This window comes from Paramormyrops kingsleyae, chromosome 1 (assembly GCF_048594095.1).
Source record: "Paramormyrops kingsleyae isolate MSU_618 chromosome 1, PKINGS_0.4, whole genome shotgun sequence".
NCBI lineage: Eukaryota > Metazoa > Chordata > Actinopteri > Osteoglossiformes > Mormyridae > Paramormyrops > Paramormyrops kingsleyae.
The window spans coordinates 2,318,469-2,338,544 of NC_132797.1; the positions used below are offsets into that span (position 1 = coordinate 2,318,469).

General features: G+C 42.6%; 1 protein-coding gene across 3 annotated transcripts in view; it reads right to left on the reverse strand.

Annotated features, from left to right (window-relative positions):
* The window catches only part of LOC111851226 (cGMP-inhibited 3',5'-cyclic phosphodiesterase 3A-like), an 83,925-nt gene that overhangs the window by 24,422 nt on the left and 39,427 nt on the right, over positions 1–20,076 (reverse strand). For all 3 annotated transcript variants that reach the window (XM_072713922.1, XM_023825934.2, XM_072713957.1), the window contains exon 2: positions 10,352–10,402. In XM_072713922.1, coding sequence (XP_072570023.1) covers positions 10,352–10,402 — 51 coding nt within the window. The remainder of the gene's footprint in view (positions 1–10,351; positions 10,403–20,076) is intronic.

Sequence of the window (20,076 nt, forward strand, 5' to 3'; positions counted from 1 at the left end):
AGGTTTTATCCTGCTTTTTTCTGTGTTAAAGACATATGTTGGCTGGCACAAGCGGAGAGGGGCTCAAAGTAGAGCTGCTGCATCTCTGCATCGAAAGGAAGCAGTTGAGGTAATGTGGGCTTCTATCTAGCATGCCTCTCTTTCGGCTGTGTCTAACCTGGAGAAGACCCTGGGGAAGACCCAGGATATGCTGCAGAGATATCTCTCAGCTGGCCTGGGAATGCCTTGGTCTTTAACCTCTGCTTCCTCCAAGGAAGGTGTATCAGTGGGATTCAGGAGGTCCTCGAAATACAACTTCCACCACCTGACAACATCCCCATTTGAGGTCAACAGATCTCCATCCCTGCTGTAAACAGTTTGGGTAAAACCCTGCTTCCCTCTCCTGAGTCTCCTGACAGTTTGCCAGAATCTTTTTGAGGCCAACCAAAACTCATTTTCCATGGCCTCACTAAACTCCTCCCACACTCGAGTTTTCACTTCAGCAACTGCCAAAGCCACATTCCACTTAGCCTACTGGTAGGTTAAGTGGTAGGTTAGATGGTGGGCCTTCAGGATGGTGGACTCTGGCTAGTTACCTAGGACCAATTTGCCTTGGGAGACCCTACCAGGGGCAAGTACCCATGACAACCTAGTGCCTAGAACCACAGATAAGGTGGTGATTCATGGAGGATACTTTCTGTTTTCCAAAACGTTAGCATACCCAGGGGGGTCGGGCAGCCAGGTGTCCTTAGACCCCCAGAGGTTTTTTTTCTCCCTACTTGGGAGTTTCTAGTCCCTCTCCTCTGTTGTTATCATGCTTTTTTCATCCATTCTTTCTTTCTTTGTCTTCCCTTTTCCCTGTTTTTTGTATTATTCTGCATAAATGATGTAGTAATGTATCACATCACACTCATGTAAAGTGTCTTGGGGTGACACTGTTCTGAAAGCTGCTATATAAAAATACATTGAAATTAAAATTGAATACAGGGCACAATGCTGTTTATTTAACTGCCTAAAAATCATTCGTTACTTTGCATAATAAATCCCCTACAGAGTAGCCTTGTGTCACAGCTGGATGACTTAAAGTCATTAAATGCAGTTAATCGAAGTATGTAGTTGCCTAACCATTGCTGGTCATAGCTGTAATCATTAGTGCTTTGAGAACTTGCTCCCATTTCATTTTCACCCTTGTGGCTTTAGATGTACAGATCAGCTGACATGGCTGAGGGGGGTTTTCTTGCCCCAGGTCTAAACACAGGATCCACTGTAATATCGTAATGGGAACAGCGCAGAGACTGAGGGGTCATGGCAGATGGTCTGAAGATAGAAAGCAGCCGAGAGCAGTCGACACTAAACGTATTACACAAACTGCACGAGGCCAGTCCAGAGATACACAGCAGCCAGCAACCAAAACACCATGCTATGAGAGCAGGGTCGACTTTTCTTCTACTCGGATGAATGTTATCAGATTTCCATTCCCACCCATCAGCCCAGGTTCTGACACAAGCTGCTACTAGCTCAGAATTATCCTGTTTACACTGGCATCGAGCAAAAGGGCTGACCTTCAGTTCTCTGCTGCGTGGATTTTGCTGTGTGGGTTTCAATTCAGCTGCCCTTCTGTAACTTTTCCAGTGGTGACTTTTCCCATCAAGACAAATTAACAGCCAATTTTTGAGGCCTCCGCCTATCTTGAATTTCCATCCGTCGTGAATTTCTATCTTCCCCAGAAGCAAGTTGTACCTAAAACAGCGCACATACTAATGGGGACCAGAGCCTAAATCAACCTGTATGACACAAGACAGCAAAATCAAGGCTGCTCAGGTCACAACAGAAACCGAAGAGGGGATGCCGATGGCTTTGCATGTGGCCTTAGCTCTGCTCATTCTCAGGGCCTGATCACTAGAATTACGGGAAAATAAACAACGATGACATTTGCCTTTCAATGCTCCAAATCTCTCTTCGCTCCCTCTTTCGGGGTTTCGTTTTGCCCGACTTATTGTTCGCACAGGGCATGTTTAATTAGATACTCATATCAGTCAGTCATTTAGACTCTGGATTGAGCACAGAAAAAACTGCCATTTTTATGCTACCTGCAGAAAAACTGACAACATTTTGACCACGTGACTGTCAGCTCGTCTGAGAAACACGCTCGACCCAAATACAGCTCCAGCCTTTTTACGGGTATGGAGCTTCACCCAAATTGGCCTAGTCTGAACAACATCTTAAGAACAATGTTTCTTCTGTGTCTTAATCATAAAGAACAGAAAGGGGACGTGTTCAGTGCCAGCAGTAAACTTACACCACCTAAAACAAACTCAAATTCACCGGTTTTTAAACATCCCCGAGGTTGGGTATGAAATTACCGTCAAGCATCTCCATCAGTTAGATGTATATCACACAGGCCCACGTTCACTTCCACTCACTTTTTAAAAGAACTAAGAAAATAGATTCTCATAATATCCCTAAGCACTGTGTGAAACCCTGCAGAGCCCAGTGATGACGGACAAGCCTAAATTCTTGTAAGGAACAGACCTAGCAAAATATGCTGGAGGTCTGGCAGCCTTTAATGACTCTCCTCCACACACAGAGCTGGTCGAGGCCGCGAGACTCAAGATTTTATCCTCACTCTGTTCTTCTTCTGGTAGCTTACACAGTGGGTTTCGCTCAAAACTTCAATATTTCTGCACAGTATTGACAGTAAGAGAAACGATCAGAGTCAAATCAAATGAAAAGCTATTTAAAAAAAATGTTTACTATGAAAATTAAATCGGAATTATTTAATGCTTATGATTGCAAAGGTGAAACATGAAATGTGAATTTCCCTTAAAAAGAAACAAAAACGATTAAGCAATGAAGGTTATTGTTTTCCTAGTGTGTTAGTACAAGTTCCCTACATGGAAGCAAAACATAAAGCAGTCTGCTCACAAGGGCCATGTATCAAAGTCCAGGCGCCTAATCAGAGAACCGCAGGACATTTCAAGTTCCCATCACACAACAGCTGGAAGATGCCACAGCTCGACCTATAATAACCTATGTAATTTCAAACTGCTGAATTAGCCTGCTGAGTTCATGTAAACACATCAAGGCTCAGAACAGGAGGACATTTCTTAGGCTGGACACTGTACAGCGAGTCACATTTCAACCGAAACATCCAGGACCATTCTGCTAATGCTGCAGACAATGTTCCAGCATCTTAAAGAATGGCTGTAATTAGTGATCCTCTTTAACCTGCTAAATTTCAAATATTGACGCAGGCTGCCTAGAGTGAAACAAGCTACATATTTTAAAATGTCCCAGTGATGGGCATCAATATTTTTAGATTTTCTTAAGTACACTATTCAGTTTTTTGTATTTCGGTAGTACTGACCTTTCAAACAGCTTGTTTCTTAATACTCAGATGTGGAGAATGTTGTACTCAGGCTGCTTTAACCTGTGCCATTGTGGGAATTGCTTAAATGTGTACTATTTTGTTATTGAAAAATCAAGAATTTGTCTTAAAACTCCCAAGTCTCTGACAAGTATAAATCTCAAAATGCAACAAGGTCTAGATTAGATACCCAAGACCCAATGACTGACCTGAGTTGAAAATTAAATTATGAATCTCTAAACACGTTTTGGCTAATTTGGTTTAGCATGGAAGAACCCTAGTTCCTGTAGCCTGGTGCCAGTTTATTGCATGGTTCTGTGTTTTTCATGTCAACAAATGCACTCTGTGGGTACTGCTAAACAGAACACACATCTGAAGACACCATCAAGCCTCAAAGACAACTAATGCAGTATCAGAACCATAACATAGCCTATCCAATACATGTGATTGCTTTCCAGAAAGTTCTTGCATTTTCCAAAGGGGTCCCTCATTAGAACACAATCTGCTAACTTATTATTATTATTATTTTAAGTGATTGTCACTGTTGACACAGTACAGCACAGCACACAACAACGAAATGTGTCCTCTGCATGTGTCCCATATGTCACATCGCAGTGGGAAGCTAATTCAGCACCCAGGGAACAGCGCTCGTGGGCAGTACCTATCTCAGTGGTAGTGTGGTGGTTGGGGATTTAAACCAGCAACCTTTCAATCACAAGCACACTTCACTAACCATTCAGACCAGATGACTGCCCACCTTTTATGATTCATTTTCACTTATAGTTTTTCTCACTTACTGGACAAAATAGCCTAAATGTTTCAAAAGCTATTATAATTTTGACATTGAAATGTTTCTTTTGTCTCCAATAATGATGTCTGACAAGAGATGGACCGCCTACCTGAAGAATAGACTAAACTTTATGTTCAAAGAAACAGAAGACTCTGCAGCCGAGAGAAGGTTGCTGGTGACCTGGATCGGAAGAAAACGTGACTTTATGATGAAAGTCGGGAGCAGTATGCTCACACCAACATGAACACCAGATAAACACTGCAGCCCACTAGGCCATATGTGCGATGAGGAAACAGTTTAGTGAACTCAAGAGTCTCCTTTGTCTGCATTGGAGTATCCGGTCCTAGTTTGGAGCTCTTCTTAAATCCCGCGGCCAGTTCAAGTAAACAATGGAAAAATCAAACAAACAGCATGTGAAGTAAATGGAAATCCAGAACTAAAAGCCCTTATTAACATTTTCAGTCATGTGAAAAAGAAAGTCTCCTTTCTTTCAATTCTAAGGTTTTAGGCATCAGGATATCATGAAAAATCTTATGGTCCTTCGTAGGTCTTAAACTCAGGTAAATACAACCTCAGATGAACAACAACACATGTCATATTACACCTTCTCATTATTTAACAAAAACTAAGCCAAAATGTAGAAGCGGCGTGTGAAAAATGAAGTACAGCCCTACTGCTGCCGCAGGAATTAAGAGGGTAAGTAGCAGCCACTGCTAATCAAATGCACTTGATTAACTGATCGTCAGTAAGTGTGACCACCTCTATAAAAGCAGAGGTTTTGGCAGTTTGCTGGTTTGGAGCATTCAGATGTGTGTTAACAAGGAGGAAAGACATCAGCTATGATCACAGACAAGTAATTGCTGCTGCCCATCAATCTGGGAAGGGTTACAAGGCCATTTCCAAACAATTTGAAGTCCATCATTGTACTGTGAGAAAGATTATTCACAAGTGGAAAACATTCAAGACAGCTGTCAATCTTCCCAGGAGCGGCCCAGCAAATTCACCCCAAGGTCAGACCGTGCAAAAAAACCCAACAGCTACATCTCAGAGTGACTCTACAGGCTTCAGGTAGCATGTTAGATGTCAAAGTTCATGACAATAGAATTAGAAAAAGACTAAACAAGTATGGCTTGTTTGGAAGAGCAGCCAGGAGAGAGCCCCTTCTCTCCAAGAAGAACATGGCAGCACGGCTTAGGTTTGCAAAGTTGCATCTGAACAAACCACAGGACTTCTGGAACAATGTCCTTTGGATAGAAGAGACCAAAGTGGAGATATTTGGCCATAATTTACAGCACCACGTTTGGTGAAAACCAAACACCTCATACCAACTGTCAAGCACGGTGGTGGAGGGGTGATGATTTGGGCTTGTTTTGGAGCCACAGCATCTGGGCACCTTGCAGTTATTGAGTCGACCATGAACTCCTCTGTATACCAAAGTATTATTGAGTCAAATGTGAGGCCATCTGTCCGACAGCTAAAGTTTGGCCAAAACTGGGTCATGCAAGAGGACAAGGATCCCAAGAACACAACTAAATCTACAGCAGAATGGCTGCAAAAGAAAAGAATCAAGGTGTTGCAATGGGCCAGTTGAAGTCCAGACCTGAGCCTGATAGAAATGCTGTGGTGGGACCGTAAGAGAGCTGTGCATAATCAAATGCCTGCAAATCACAATGAACCGAAGCAACCTTCTAAAGAAGAGCGGGCCAAAATTCCTCCACGGCGATGTGCGAGACTAATAAAATCATACGGAACACAATTAGTTCAAGTTATTGCTGCTAAAGGTGGTTCTACAAGCTATTGAGTCATGGGTGCACTTAGTCTGTCACACATGGCTTCTCCATTTTGGCTTCATTTTTGTTAAAAAAAAAATTACATGGTGGAATCTGTTATGTGTTGTTTCACACCTGAGGTTAGATTTAAATAATTTTAGAATCTGGTAAGAACCAAATGATTTCTTAATCCTGATACGTAAAATCGTAGAACTGAAAGAGGGTGTACTTTCTTTTTCACGACTAATACAGCAACTTCTGTCTGGAAAAATATCTACAGAGAATGCGTTTAATTTTCATGACATTAATACTTTTCACAAGTATATCATGCAACAGTTTGAATGAATGTGGGAGTTTATTCTTTAAATAAACAGAAATATTTATAAGTACTCTATCACACTGATACTAAGGGGTTTAGCCTAATATTACCTTTCACCTCAGACCCTCCAATTTACTTATGTAAATTTTTCCATTATCATCCACCTTGCCCCTAAAAGTTATGGGAATAATCAATATGGACACAGCATGAGCTGGAACCAGGGAATGAAGCCAGGTGTTGCAAGAGGAACATTCTGGAACAGTAGCGCATTTTGACTTGCAATGAGAGGCATGCAAAGTCAGCATTTTCCCACTCTTTTCAGGTGCTGCAAATTTCCAACCGCTTCTTTAATGATGGACACTGGAGAACTCACTGGAGAACTCACTGGAGAACTCACTGATATCATTTTGGACCAAATACAGGCTCTGATATGGTGTCTCTTCCACTTATTTGGTTGACCTGAAGATGGTCTGATCTTTATAATAATATAATAATAATTAATATTGGTCGATAGCATCCTCCTGGTGACTGTGAAGCAATAATACTGACGTCCATCTTGGACACTGATACATAATAAATGTACTGGGCTCATTCTTCACACTTTTCTTTAATGGATAATGGACCAATAAAACATGAGAAACATTTACAAATCAATTTATAGATTAACTGTGCATTTGGTATACCATTTGGAAACACGACAATATATCATGCCATGTCATGTCTCAATTCAGCCACCAGAGGGGGCAAGGGAACAGACACAAGTTCCAGTTCACCTGTTTTTTTAGATGGTTATCTAATTGTTAGTGAGTGAATGTATCTGTGTCTCGTTAATGACCCTTTGGGGTATGTTTTGACTGAGTGACTGAATGGGTTTCTTGAGGTTTGGGCTTATTTGTTTTGTACTTGAATTGCATCTAATGTGTATTCAAGTGATTTTGTTTTTTTTTTCTGAGCAATGCTGCAGTTTGGTTAACGTCTAATGTGGGTTGCTCAGGTTACACATTAAGCAAGCTCTCACTGTTACTCTCACTGTTACCTTATACTCACACCCACTACGGCCCACATATGTCACAAAAATTACAAGCCACCATGTCTCAAAGAACCTCACAACAGTACTGGTCCAAAACCGATGTATTTCTAAGCAGGATACAAATATTTAGGCAACTTTTTTCCATACGCAATTTTCCTTTAGATTTGTAACTTAAGACACCGACCGCAATCTTTCAGGAAACGGGAGGAAAAGAGAGCAGTTAGGAAAAGGAGCTGAATAATGTGTGCTGCTCAGCAAATAAAACACTGCAGAAATCAAGAAATCCACAGGGTCAACAGCTTTCGCAAGTCTGCATGATTTAAAAACTCAACGAGCGGCAGCTGGCCACTGGCCATCTCTGAGACGCAGCGCTCATTTCAGGGAGAGAGATGGGGGTCCGTGCCAGAGAGGCACACTATCTTACATACTTTATGAAGTCACCAAAGAGACAGATGCTGATCACAATGAAACATCTGAAAAAACAGCTACTTCTGTGTCACTCTGCAGGCACGTTTTATATTTATATCCACCTCTCACAAGCCATACCGTGTTTGCAGGGCTCCACGATCATTTTGCAAACTTAAAAAAAAATTCTGGGGTGTTTCTTCTCATATTCTACAAAATCCTACTACTGGAACATGTGCGTGTCCAGACAAAGTTGTATGTTCATATCTTGTCTTATCTTCTATCTGGCATTCAGTGTTATCATGCTGCAGACCTTAATTCAGCCGTGCTCCTTGACCCGTTGCTCAGACAGCTGAGATGTTTACCACGACACCTGCCTTGCCAACCGCCTAAACCCACTGGAGAGTCCAGAGGCACATGAGAAACACCATGTCATTGTGTGTGCAGCTTACAAATCAGACCTGCCTGGGGGCCACTTTACTGTATTGGGGCGGCTTGATATCAAACAAAAGCGAGATATGAAGCCAAGCGTCTGGCTGCAGTAGAAGAGTAGAGTTCAGCACTGACCAGAGGAGGATGTCCTCCCGATAAGGCGTTACCTACTGGTGCATTGTCCAGCTGTCAGATACCGGGCTCCAGGAAGTGACCCGGTTGCCATAACTCACGATGGATTGTCTGCAGTTGGTCTATATGTAAAGCCAAGTCTCAACGGTGGCAGAAATGAGTCCATCAAGGACTTGACAGGCCTAGGGATAGCTAACATAACACGCCCCTTCTCCGTACATCACAATCACAAACAAGAGTTTAATGCCTGCTGGGCTTGATACCATCTGCCAATACATACGATTGACAGGAAGTGTTGTGACCAGAAAAGAATCTACCTCTGAACCAAACGGTGTCTGTTAAATCCACCCACTTTTCACAATGGCTGATCTGCTGTCACTCATGGAGATCTGAGGCCTATCCTGCAATGCTGAGAGGGCAAGGCAGGGTAAATACTGAACAGGATGCCAGTCCACTGCAAGACAACCAAACAGTTAGACAAAGCCCATCAAAAGCTTTTTCGTAGGTCATTCACAATGAATGACATTTTAATTGCTTGAAGGAAAAACTAATAGTAAATACAAAATATTCAGTACATTACATTTACTTAGCGGAGGCCATTCAGCCCATCAGCTCGTTTGGGGAGAACTTAACTAGCACTGGTCCACAAATTTTTGGAAGTTGTCTGCCAATCTGCCAATTCTGATGCATTTTGGTGTGCTGATTTCAAAAATGAGAATAAAACAGGCTGATTGGCTACCGTTCAAAGGATCTTTAATCTTTTCAGTTATGGTATCATACACATTGTAGAATAACCATTGCTGACGTGATCTGTAGATTCTCTCCAAATCATGGGTACTGCAAATGCCATGGATTTTCTCTTCCTGTTCAGCCACTGACGAAGGTTAGTTGCACAACTGTTGCAGCAAATGTGTGGAGACCAAGACCAGAGCTGGTCTCCAACTTTGCACCCGAAGTAAAGATGATATGCTGTCTTTACCTCAGCAGGTAAAGAAACTGCGTTTCTGTGATTTGAAAGTAACTTCCCCACAAATATAGCAAAACTGATCAGCATTGTTCACGCATAAACAAGGCATCTTTGGTCACTCCGAAACATCGGCCCGTATATATAACGAGACTTACTGATCCAGTACCGTATCTTAAAAATTATAGCCAATCAACATTATTAGATATCATTTTCGTTATTAGCAACCCAAAGTTAGTGCAATCTGAGTAAATTTATTTAAGAAGCATTTTGACCAGTGTAATAGCTCAGAGTTGTTGAAATCTTATCTAGCTCTGATTTAAAGGAACCCAGGGTTTTAGCTTCCGCTACACTAACAGGAAGACCATTCCATACTCTAACTACACGCTGTGTAAAGAAGTGCTTCCTCAAATTCAGTTTAAAATGTCCTCCCGCTAATTTCCACTTATGGCCACGAGTTCTAGTATTTAAACTAATATTGAAGTAGCCATTTGGCTGAACAGCATCCAGACCCGTTAGAATCTTATATACCTGGATCATGTCCCCCCTTAATCTCCTTTCCTTTGCGCGAGGCTGAACAGATTCAGCTCAGCTAACCTCTCATCATAAGACATTCCTCTAAGACCAGGAATCATTCTTGTAGCCCTACGTTGAACCTTTCCCAAGGCAGCAATGTCCTTTTTAAGGTAAGGTGACCAAACCTGCACACAATATTCTAGGTGGGGTCTTACCAAGGAATTGTATAATCGCAGCATCACCTCCCTTGACTTAAACTCCACACACCTACAGATGTAACCCAACATCCTATTGGCCTTTTTTTATTGCTTCCCCGGTCAGTTGACGTTAAGGGTTCTGTGAAATGGTGTAATGATGAAATGATTACTCTGCCAGCCATGGAACAGCAATCAATAATCTTCTGGATATGGACACAGAGCCATAACTGGCTGAGCTACAAACCACCAGGAATCCAAACTTTGCAGGGCTTTATCTACTGTGGTTAAAAGGCATAAAAGTACAGAAGAGCTCCCCTGGCTTTCGGAGTCCACAGCTTATCACAAATGATAATGACAGTGTTACAGAGAAGGAAGCAGCGGTGTGTGAATCGGGGACACGCCCTGGCTGGAATGCCGCCGGGTCACCTGGTCCCCAACCGCAGTCACTGACCTGTGACCCCCGGGCGCCTCGCTTGTGCTCCCACTCTGACTGGCACAGCGTCTGTGGGGGGGCAAAAACGAGAGAGGGAGACAAAGGATTAATACAAAGGGCCCAGGGAAACTGTCTGCGGGACAGGTCCCCCCCAAAAATGTATCAAATAAGGAAGAAGAAAGTGGGCTTTGTGGTTTCCCTTTGGTTAGGTTTGCAGTTCTACAGTCAGGACAGTTGGCACAGCACCCAGCTCCCTCTAACTACGTCCGGCTCTACAGAGAGCGAGCATCAGAGGAGACACCACAGCAGCCATGCCCTCACGGTGCCGACCACGGCCTGGGCAGGGAGGTTTCCAGCTGCACATCTTCCAGCTGCAATGCGGGCACCCCTTCAGGGAGACGAGAGGCAGGGAGATCTGGACCGTGGACTGCTTTCCCACAGTGAGCAGGAAATAAACAATACAAGTGTACTTTCGGGGGCGAGTCCTCCATGCTTAATAGCGTGTGGCCGTAAATCAGCGGTATCTCGCTTCCACACGGGACAGCCTTGCCACTCACCGGCTAGCTCTCCGAACGGCGACCTTCACCATTTGGCACGACTTGCCAGGCTTCAGTCCAAAAGTCACTTACGATAATCAAGGGGTCCACATTTTTTCCCAGACACAATCAGTGAAGGCCTGCGTGTCGTGTCTGAGAGCTCCATGCCGTTTGTTCTTGCAGGCTTTTGGTACTCAACACAGTTTTGGTAACCTCCTGAAGCATTATCACTACCGTGCAGAAAAGAGGGGGACAGATGACCTTCAGCTCTTAACTCTACCATTATTCTTAGAGTATTTAGGATGTTTTTAAACAGGCGAAGACACAAACACAGGTTCAAATGACACTCCATTATGAAATGTTCTTATGCTGCATTTCCGCAACATCACTCTTTACCAGCAGGGGGCAGGGACACACCTCAGCACCCCTAACCGACATGGCATTTTCCACCAACTCTAAACCTTTGGAGGGACAGCCAAGATACTGACATCCCACTAGGGCTGATGTCACAGTTGCGAGCTTTCAGAGCTCTTCCTGACCCATCTCACCACACCAAGTGGCACTGTTATCAGACAGTGGGTGAGGAAGAGAACAGAGGAATACCTCACACTGGAATCAAACACCAACTGGTGCTATTCCCCTGGACTGTCTCGCAGGGTGCTGGGTGTCTGGCTCACCTGCTGAGTGATGCACCTTGGGTAATCTGACAGTGCTGCTACTCTATTCTCTACTGTGGGCCCCCAGGGGCACCTCCAGCTAGCATGTTAAAAAGAAAGAGGCAAAATCTCTCATTATGAGAGCCCAGGCAGGGCAAGGCACTTTACCATTCAGCTAGGGGCTTAACCTCCATCACCCCAATAATGCCATGAGAATGAGAACATCAGCAAGGCGTATTAATTACTCTTCTTGAGTTTTGAGTGGGGTTTGAGAGGCCTGGCAGGAACAGAATCTGAGGTATGGATCCGAATTCTTTCAAAAGCACTGTGAATAAATTCTGCTACAAAGATGTGGATCCACTTGCCCTAGGAATCCTCATCTTGGTCCCATAAGTTGAAGTTACAACAGTAAAAGGTGAGCATAGTAAAACCTGTGAGTGAACTATATTTGGTGCAGTCAGAAAGGACAGTGTTGTTTTCCCTGGACTGCCCAGTCATTTGCTCCAGCTAGCTAAGCTGAACCCATGCCACACTCAGCAACTTGTACAGATTCAAGAGGTACTGGATGGATCACCTGGAAATGTATTAGTTAATAAATGTGTTTTTACCTACATTTTGTGAGTCCTTGTGATATACAGGTCTGAAAGTATACTTATTCATTTATTGGACATTCCACTTAGAGTGGAAACCACTTATAGTGACCATGGTTATAGCGAATGGACCAAAAAGCTTGGGACAGAATCATTCCTGTACAAATACTGTTAAAATAATCTGCTTATAATAATCAAGTAGTCTGCTCACAGTGCTCATTTTGCATTCATTTATACATACAACATATGGAAAAATGAAAACTATGGTCATTTTTTTTCTACTTTACTTTGATAGCCCTACTTGGCCTTGCGGTAACTTCTGGCTTCTTCTCCTGGCTACCTGAGGCTAATGCTGCGAGTATAGACAACATGACAGGAAAAATAATGCCATTTTCTCTCAGTGACAAATATAAACTCATCAAAGCTTACGATAAACTGCCAAAAACAAGCCAACGAGATGCAGCAGCGAAAATACAATAAGGTAGATTTTATGTACAGTATTGTATTATAGCGTATTTGAGTTGTGTTGTACAGTACTCAAAAGCATTTTAATCAGCTGTACTGTATTTTTGAAAGAGTCAATAATATGCAGTAAATAACAATGCAGTCAGTTCTATTACCTTATATTCATATAATAAATATACAAATGTTGATTAGATGGTAATCTGCCAGAGACATAAAGAAAAGGTTATAATGATTGTTCGCTTATAATGAGCAAGTTCACCCAGACAGACGTAATCACTATACAGTAAGTGGTTTTCACTGTATATGCTAATTTGCAGAATCTTTCCCCACAAATTAGCCCTTGTATTTTTTAGTATATGTTTATGTCCATGTTTGAAAATGTCATTTATATTATTTATATATGTTTATATAGTTTTATTCTATTCATTCTTCTTTTGCACTACAACCAATATTTTCTGCAACACAGAAGTAAGAATTGCAAGACATGCACTAATGGTAACCCTATATACCAGAGGTACTCAAACTGTGGAGTGCAGATGTAAAACGGGTACACGAGGACACAAGTACGGGCGAGTAACCCTATATACCAGAGGTATTCAAACTGTGGAGTGCAGATGTAAAACAGGTACACGAGGACACAAGTACGGGCGAGTGACCCTATATACCAGAGGTACTCACACTGTGGAGTGTAGATGTAAAACGGGTACACGAGGACACAAGTACGGGCGAGTAACCCTATATACCAGAGGTATTCAAACTGTGGAGTGCAGATGTAAAACAGGTACACGAGGACACAAGTACAGGCGAGTAACCCTATATACCAGAGGTACTCAAACTGTGGAGTGCAGATGTAAAACAGGTACACGAGGACACAAGTACAGGCGAGTACGCATATTGAGAAATGCGCACTGTGTTAACACTGATCACGAACACCCAAAACTACACATCACTTCATTCATATGATTCACAATAGTGCTCGGTACGCGGAAAATTAAAATTTTGCTTTTTGAAATTTTTTTTTCCAAATATTTTCAATTTGAGGTTGGTTGAATCTGTGGATATGGAGCCCACAGATATGGAGGGCCAACTGTATATAACAGGGGTTCCAGATGCAGACCAAACCGCAAGTATATTCGGACCCAGCCGACTAAATTCCCCCACAATAAATTTTGCAAAATTTCCTACAATACGACCGACTACCACTTTGCTACAAATATCCTGATCTTGGAGGCTAGTGATCTAAAGTCAATGTAAACTTGATCATAAAGTATTAAAAAAATCATCTTGCCCTCTACAGTTTTAGAACAAGAACATTATGTACAAATCAAAGTATTTTTAACTTTTGGCTTTCACTTTTGCATACTAACACTAAGTAACAATGGTGAACAAATTACTTCACTGATGGCTCACATTTTGAATATTTAAGCATGGTTAATTGCTCTCCATGTCATACATACTCAAACACACACACATATTATGTATTTTATATGCACATAGTTGTCTGTGAAGCTTGGGGTCTGAGCAAAGCCATTTATCCGCTCCAACTGGCTACCGCATTGCTTTTGATCAATGATGTGACAATGATGTAACAAAAGTCCCTTAGAGGAGCTACAGTCATGGCCAAAAGTTGACACAAATTTTATGATTTGCAAACTTTGCTGCTTCAGAATTTTTACATTTTTTTTACATGTTTCTATGGTATACTGAAGAACAATTATAATCATTTCATAAGAAGCTTTTTCAGCATGCTGGAAAAGGCACAGTTCATCGCCAAATTGCGCCTGGATCATTGGGAGAAGTTGCTCTTGGAGAACATTTTTATACCATTCTTTATTCATGGAGGTGTTTTTGGGCAGAATTGTGAGTGAGCACAACCCCTGGGATGAGTCGATTTTCCAGATGTACCAAAGAGTTGGAAGAGGCATCACCAGAGAAAATAGCTTTAGTCTTCTGATGTCCAGTCCTTGTATTTCAGGAAACTGGTGCAAATTTATTTTCTTTGATAAAGCCTCCTTCCAACACCTGCAAAAGCATGAGCGTGAAAGTCTAAAAGCATGAGTGTCACGTCAGATGCATGAGAGGTCATTTTTTGAGACAGTTGGCAACCCTGCTCTTGGTCATGAATGAATGACAAACCTGAAAGGGTGGACCAAGTTGGTGAGTGAGTGGGTGAATGAGAGACTTGTTTACTTTAGTACATCTGACCCCCAAGTGTTTTCTACAGCTGCCAGTTCCGTCCTTTGCTGCTACACAGTGCTATTGTTTGATTTTGGGGGGAATTTGTCTGGCAGGTTTAGATTTTCAACCATATAATGTTTTGGTGAAGCAGTAGTAGTTTCCACCAAATACTTTTTGACATCACATTCACAAGGTCAAATGTCATCTGCTTTCCCTCTTCCCTTTGCTTCCACTAAGTGGCATTGCTTCAATTTTGGGGTGATCAATCTCAAAAATTAATCAGTTCCAGGTTGGCACCCATTCAATGCCTCTGCAAAGTTTTAAAAAGATACATCAAAAACTTTTTGAGTTATCATAACTGAATGAAGTGTCAATACTGCCCTTTTTTGGGTATCAGTATGTAGTAATTTTGGGACGATCTGTCTCAAATAAACAACAGTGCCCATACAATGCCTCTGCAAAGTTTAAGAAAGATCCATCAATCAGTGTTTGAGTTATTGGCTCGCATACCAAAGCGTCTGCAGTGGCGACAGTGGCAGAGTGCTAAACCCATACGTATTCCCTAAAGGCTGTGGAACACAGTTAGGGAAACTCTAGAGCTGGACTTCCAAGAAAAAAAGTGCTGGCTATATTTTGATGTTAAATTTCTGTTGCTATGCCACTGTGCACTGATTAGCAAGAAATACACGCTGTATAAAAGTCTGGTCAAGGCATATTTTTTATGCAGTTTTATATAAATTATTAATGGAAAATCATTAATGGAAAATAATTAATCTTTTTGACTTCTTTCCTAAAAGGGCAATGCCATTAAATCCCTTAGAAAGAAATGGAGATAGGTAGTATGACATCACGATTAGGAGCATGTGTTGCAGGTAAACATTCAGAAAAAACAACAACAAAAGTTTCTGGCACAAATTCCCATCAACTGGCCAGACACCACCAGAAGTTTACTACAGAGACCACAGAGAAAGAAAGTTTACTACTAGTTCAAGTTTCCAAGTAACAAGAGAATATTCAGTAATGAGCAATATAAAAGTAATAGGAATGAGAATATTTAGCAATGAACAATATAATAAACTCGCATCATGTCTTCAGTAAAACTACAGCTTTTGCTGAAAAGTCCGTTCAGTATGACACGTGCAAATCCAACTGCAGTTTAAAGTATGATGTAAGGAACGTATAATACATTTACATTCAGAAGGGCCAAGTTTTCTTCAAAATGTTCACTTAGTGGCATTTACTGTTTATTAAAATATTATGTGAGAGGAGCAGCTCTAAAGAGAGACGCTGGGCCGTGTTTGCAGCGCGAGGGCAAGGCTGCCGGCGTTCTCCTTAATAATCAGTGTGAATGTCGTGGCGAAGGCGAGCCCGTCTGAAGATGGACGGGGGCTGCAGCAGCGAGACACTGTGTAAACACTGGTCAGTTCTAAAAGCCCGCCTTATCTGGAGTGCAAATAAAAGGTGGGGACAGAAAGGCACAGCCTGTTAACATGCCTCATGTTTATTCTGCACTGGATGGCGGCCGGACTTGGGCACTGGATGGCGGCCGGACCTGGGCACTGGATGGCGGCCGGACCTGGGCACTGGATGGCGGCCGGACTTGGGCACTGGATGGCGGCCGGACCTGGGCCGGGAAATGCTGTCATTCCGTGACGTTCTGACCCGTGGCTAAACTTTTCAGAGGGAACCTCCACCGTTTATTTCCATTACATAGAAAAATACTGTAACTTTTACAGTCTCATTGTTAAGAAGAAAGTTAAGTTTAAAAGAAAGCTATTTATTGTCATATTCTCTGTTTTGTTCCTTTGATGGTGAATCAGGATTGCAAGATATTTAAAAACTCCCACAATGAAGCAGCTTTGGAATCTCTCCTCCTCCAAATTAATGAAAAATGGTTCGGTTCACTGTACAGTGAAGACGTCTCTTGGGTGCATGTCTCAAATCCCAGCCAAAGTAACCAATCCAAATCTACTTCTGTCTGAATCTGTTCTCCTCCTCCTCCTCATAGAGAAGGTGTCAGTCTCGCGTGGGATGATCACCCAGGAGCAGGACTGTCATCGGTTTGGTTCAGCTAATGCTCTTTTAATAACATGGAGAAACGGTGGAGGCTGAATCCTGCACGAGATTAACGAGCAAAGAGCAGTAAGCCTTCATTCACAAGCTGAAATATTCAGCGGTTTCACATCTGTGCCCTAGAATGTACGTGAGCAAACACTGAAAAAGAAAAACAAACAAAAAAAAGGCTTCAGGAAAATCGTAACACTCTGGAAGCTGATTTAATGAAGCTGGAATGTTTTACTTTCTTAGCTTAATTCAGAAGAATCCCAGGAAAACAGTAGAACAGAAATAATGGGACTGATCCCCAAAGGAGAGATTTGTTTCGCATCATTTAAAAAACTCAGAGACGGGGAAAAAATTTAAATCCCATATGGTGGAGCAATGACGTCAAATCGAGAGCGTTTGTGCAAAACAGCAGAAAGTGAAAGATGCTGAGCCCTCGAAACATGGTGCAATACTGCCTGTCACCTGCTGGTGGAGCTCTGATCAAGACCAGCACAAGGGAAGCCAGGAAGAGAGCTCTCTAACAACAGGAGGAAACTGAAAATACACACAAACATTCACACGCATCGCACACCTTCCTAGTTAATGCTAATTTGGATCAGTACACTGGGACCAGATGAAAAAGACTGTATGCTCTACAAGCTCCGTCTCACTCATTTTGTGGACCCTTAATTCAGGAAAAAGAAGCTGGTCGAATGCACCTAATGTCAGACTTAATCAAATGTTCAGTCTAATACACAAGGCCCTCCCACTGGGTCGTATCACTTTCTGCAAAAGAAAGTACTTAACATCTCTTTTGGTTATGATGTAAAAACCCAAACCTCATAAAACACTTGTTTTTTGGTAACGTTCATACATCAGTAAAGTGTTTGATATTTGTTTGCAAAAACAAAACGCACGATATGAGCACTGCTTGCATTTCAGCTTCCTGTTAAACATTTCTCACCCATGTCAACCTCAGAGTTCTGATTTCTCCACCCGGTAAATAAAACAAACTGGTGCAGCAGGAGGTGGACACTGGAAAGCGATACATATTGTTCTCATTCTCTGCACATTAATAACTTCGGGGGAAAATTCCACGGGAAAACATGACTAATTCTGTTTCTTCAGAGAGTGAGCTTGTGTGGACCAAGCGAGCCAAGGTACAGCCCCTGGATCCCTGGATGCTGGGACTGAGTTTCAGGCATTTTCAGGCTTTGCCTTTATTGTAGGAGCGGAGTCCAGCTGGAACACACTGCTACCTTTCCGTATATGTGAGGGAGCCAAAGGTAGGTCTGACGTCTCAGGTAACATCCCCAGACTCTTGGCTTCAGACCTGGCCTGCATTTTACACCATGTCACACTTGACACGTATCCCTCAGACTTTTTACAAGACATTAAAAAGAAATCCAATTTGTTTAACTTCATGGAAAACACAAAGAGGGAGATAGTTGTTCAGAAGGTGTGTCTTTCTGTTCATTGATCAAAAGACCATGGATTATAATACTGAGGCTTTCCAGTGCCAACACACCTCAATGTCATCACGCCTCACACCTAAAAGGTATGACCCGTGACCCCATGTGATCACACACTTATGACAGCAGGGCATGAACAGTGGGCGGGCACCAGCTCCCGTTTCTTTGCCTGGGGGGCTCCCCCTCTCTACAATCGCCCCTTGACCACCTACTCCTGTTTTTTCAGGCCCCACCCCTAACTGATAATGTCCCAGAGGGATCATGGGAAGGGGAGGAAGGGAATCCAGTGTTTTTTAATTTTCCTGAATAAAGACAAATTCCTCTGCATGGAAAATCTTGCACGACTGGAACTACTTAATGAGCTGATGTATGGGGATTCACACATTTCGTTAAGGGTGTTGAATGAACAAAGAGGTCATCTGCCAAAACTTTACATCAATGACGAGGGTCACCAAAAACACTTACGCCAAATAAATGGACACACAGCTACCTGTGTTTAGAAGTGTGTGTAAAATGAGTGACCACTCTGGATACACTGCATGCTGTTAAATGCCACTGCTAGATCATGACACAAAAGCTTAATCATTCTACAAATAATCATCAAAATAATTTACGACAAAGCAGCAGACAGCAGCTCTACTTACCATCACGCTGAGTGAGGCCTTCGCTCAGAACCCACGACCCCCGAAAGATGAGTGGCTCACCCATGGACACGAACAGCAGCTCTGAGAAATGTCCATTATTCAAAAGCAAGATGCCAGCTGTATCAATTAGGTCCTCATCTTACAGAGTGAAAGTCAGTGTGAACGCACTGTCAAAGGCACACATGAAGCAGGCAATTCTTTGAAAACCCCTTCCAACTCGATCGACATTTTCTTCTCTTTGAAAAAATACCATTAAAAAGTTACACTCATTTACTAAGTGAAAGTCAATCCCTGTCTGCACGGACCCAAAAGGCCTCACCCAGACCCTGGCTCTCACAGCATCTGGACCTCATCACGTGTACAAGGCGTCCGAGGGAGACCGCAGGACAACACCAGCCACACTCCTTTGCAGACTGGGGAGGGACTGCACTGCACATGGTTCACCACCATGAAGACACCACCACATCCTCAGGAACATCTAAGCCAAGCTTAACACCTTCTGGAAAGAGAGCTGCACATCTGTAACAGGGTGATGGAAAACCACAGCTCTCGGCATTTCTCACACTCATTTCAAGAAACCCTGGATGGAGGCATGTTTGTACTCAGCCGTTCTGTTAACAACAATCCAAGTGGTGTATTGATATTTGCTGAAATGCTGCTGCAGAATCGTTTTGGATCACAGCAGCGGGTGAAGGTCACCTGTCCTGGGTCAGGATACTACTGGCCTTGGGGCTACATCTACCCCCACCAAGTCCTGAACAATGTGCATTTCAGCTGCAGTAATCACAGAGTGAGAAACTCACACATCCATAAACCTGTTGTAAGATAAGGATTTTGGCTGACATAAAAATGCTAAACATGAAAATATACATACAAAGAACACAAAACATTACACAGCAACGGCTTATGGATTATTTAAAGAAAATGCATGTAAACAGGCCTAAATCGATGATTCAAAAACAACATCATGCCACGTTGTGACAAGCGAGAACGTGAAGCACACAGAGGCCAGCTGGCTCTTTCTTCTCCCAAGACCCCTTGAGTAACAACTCTCTTGGGCTGCATTTCACATCGCCCTGGCAACCACAGGCAATACAGATAGTGGCTCATCAGACCCATCCAACCAGGACCTATTCCGAGGTTCTGTAAACATCCAGAA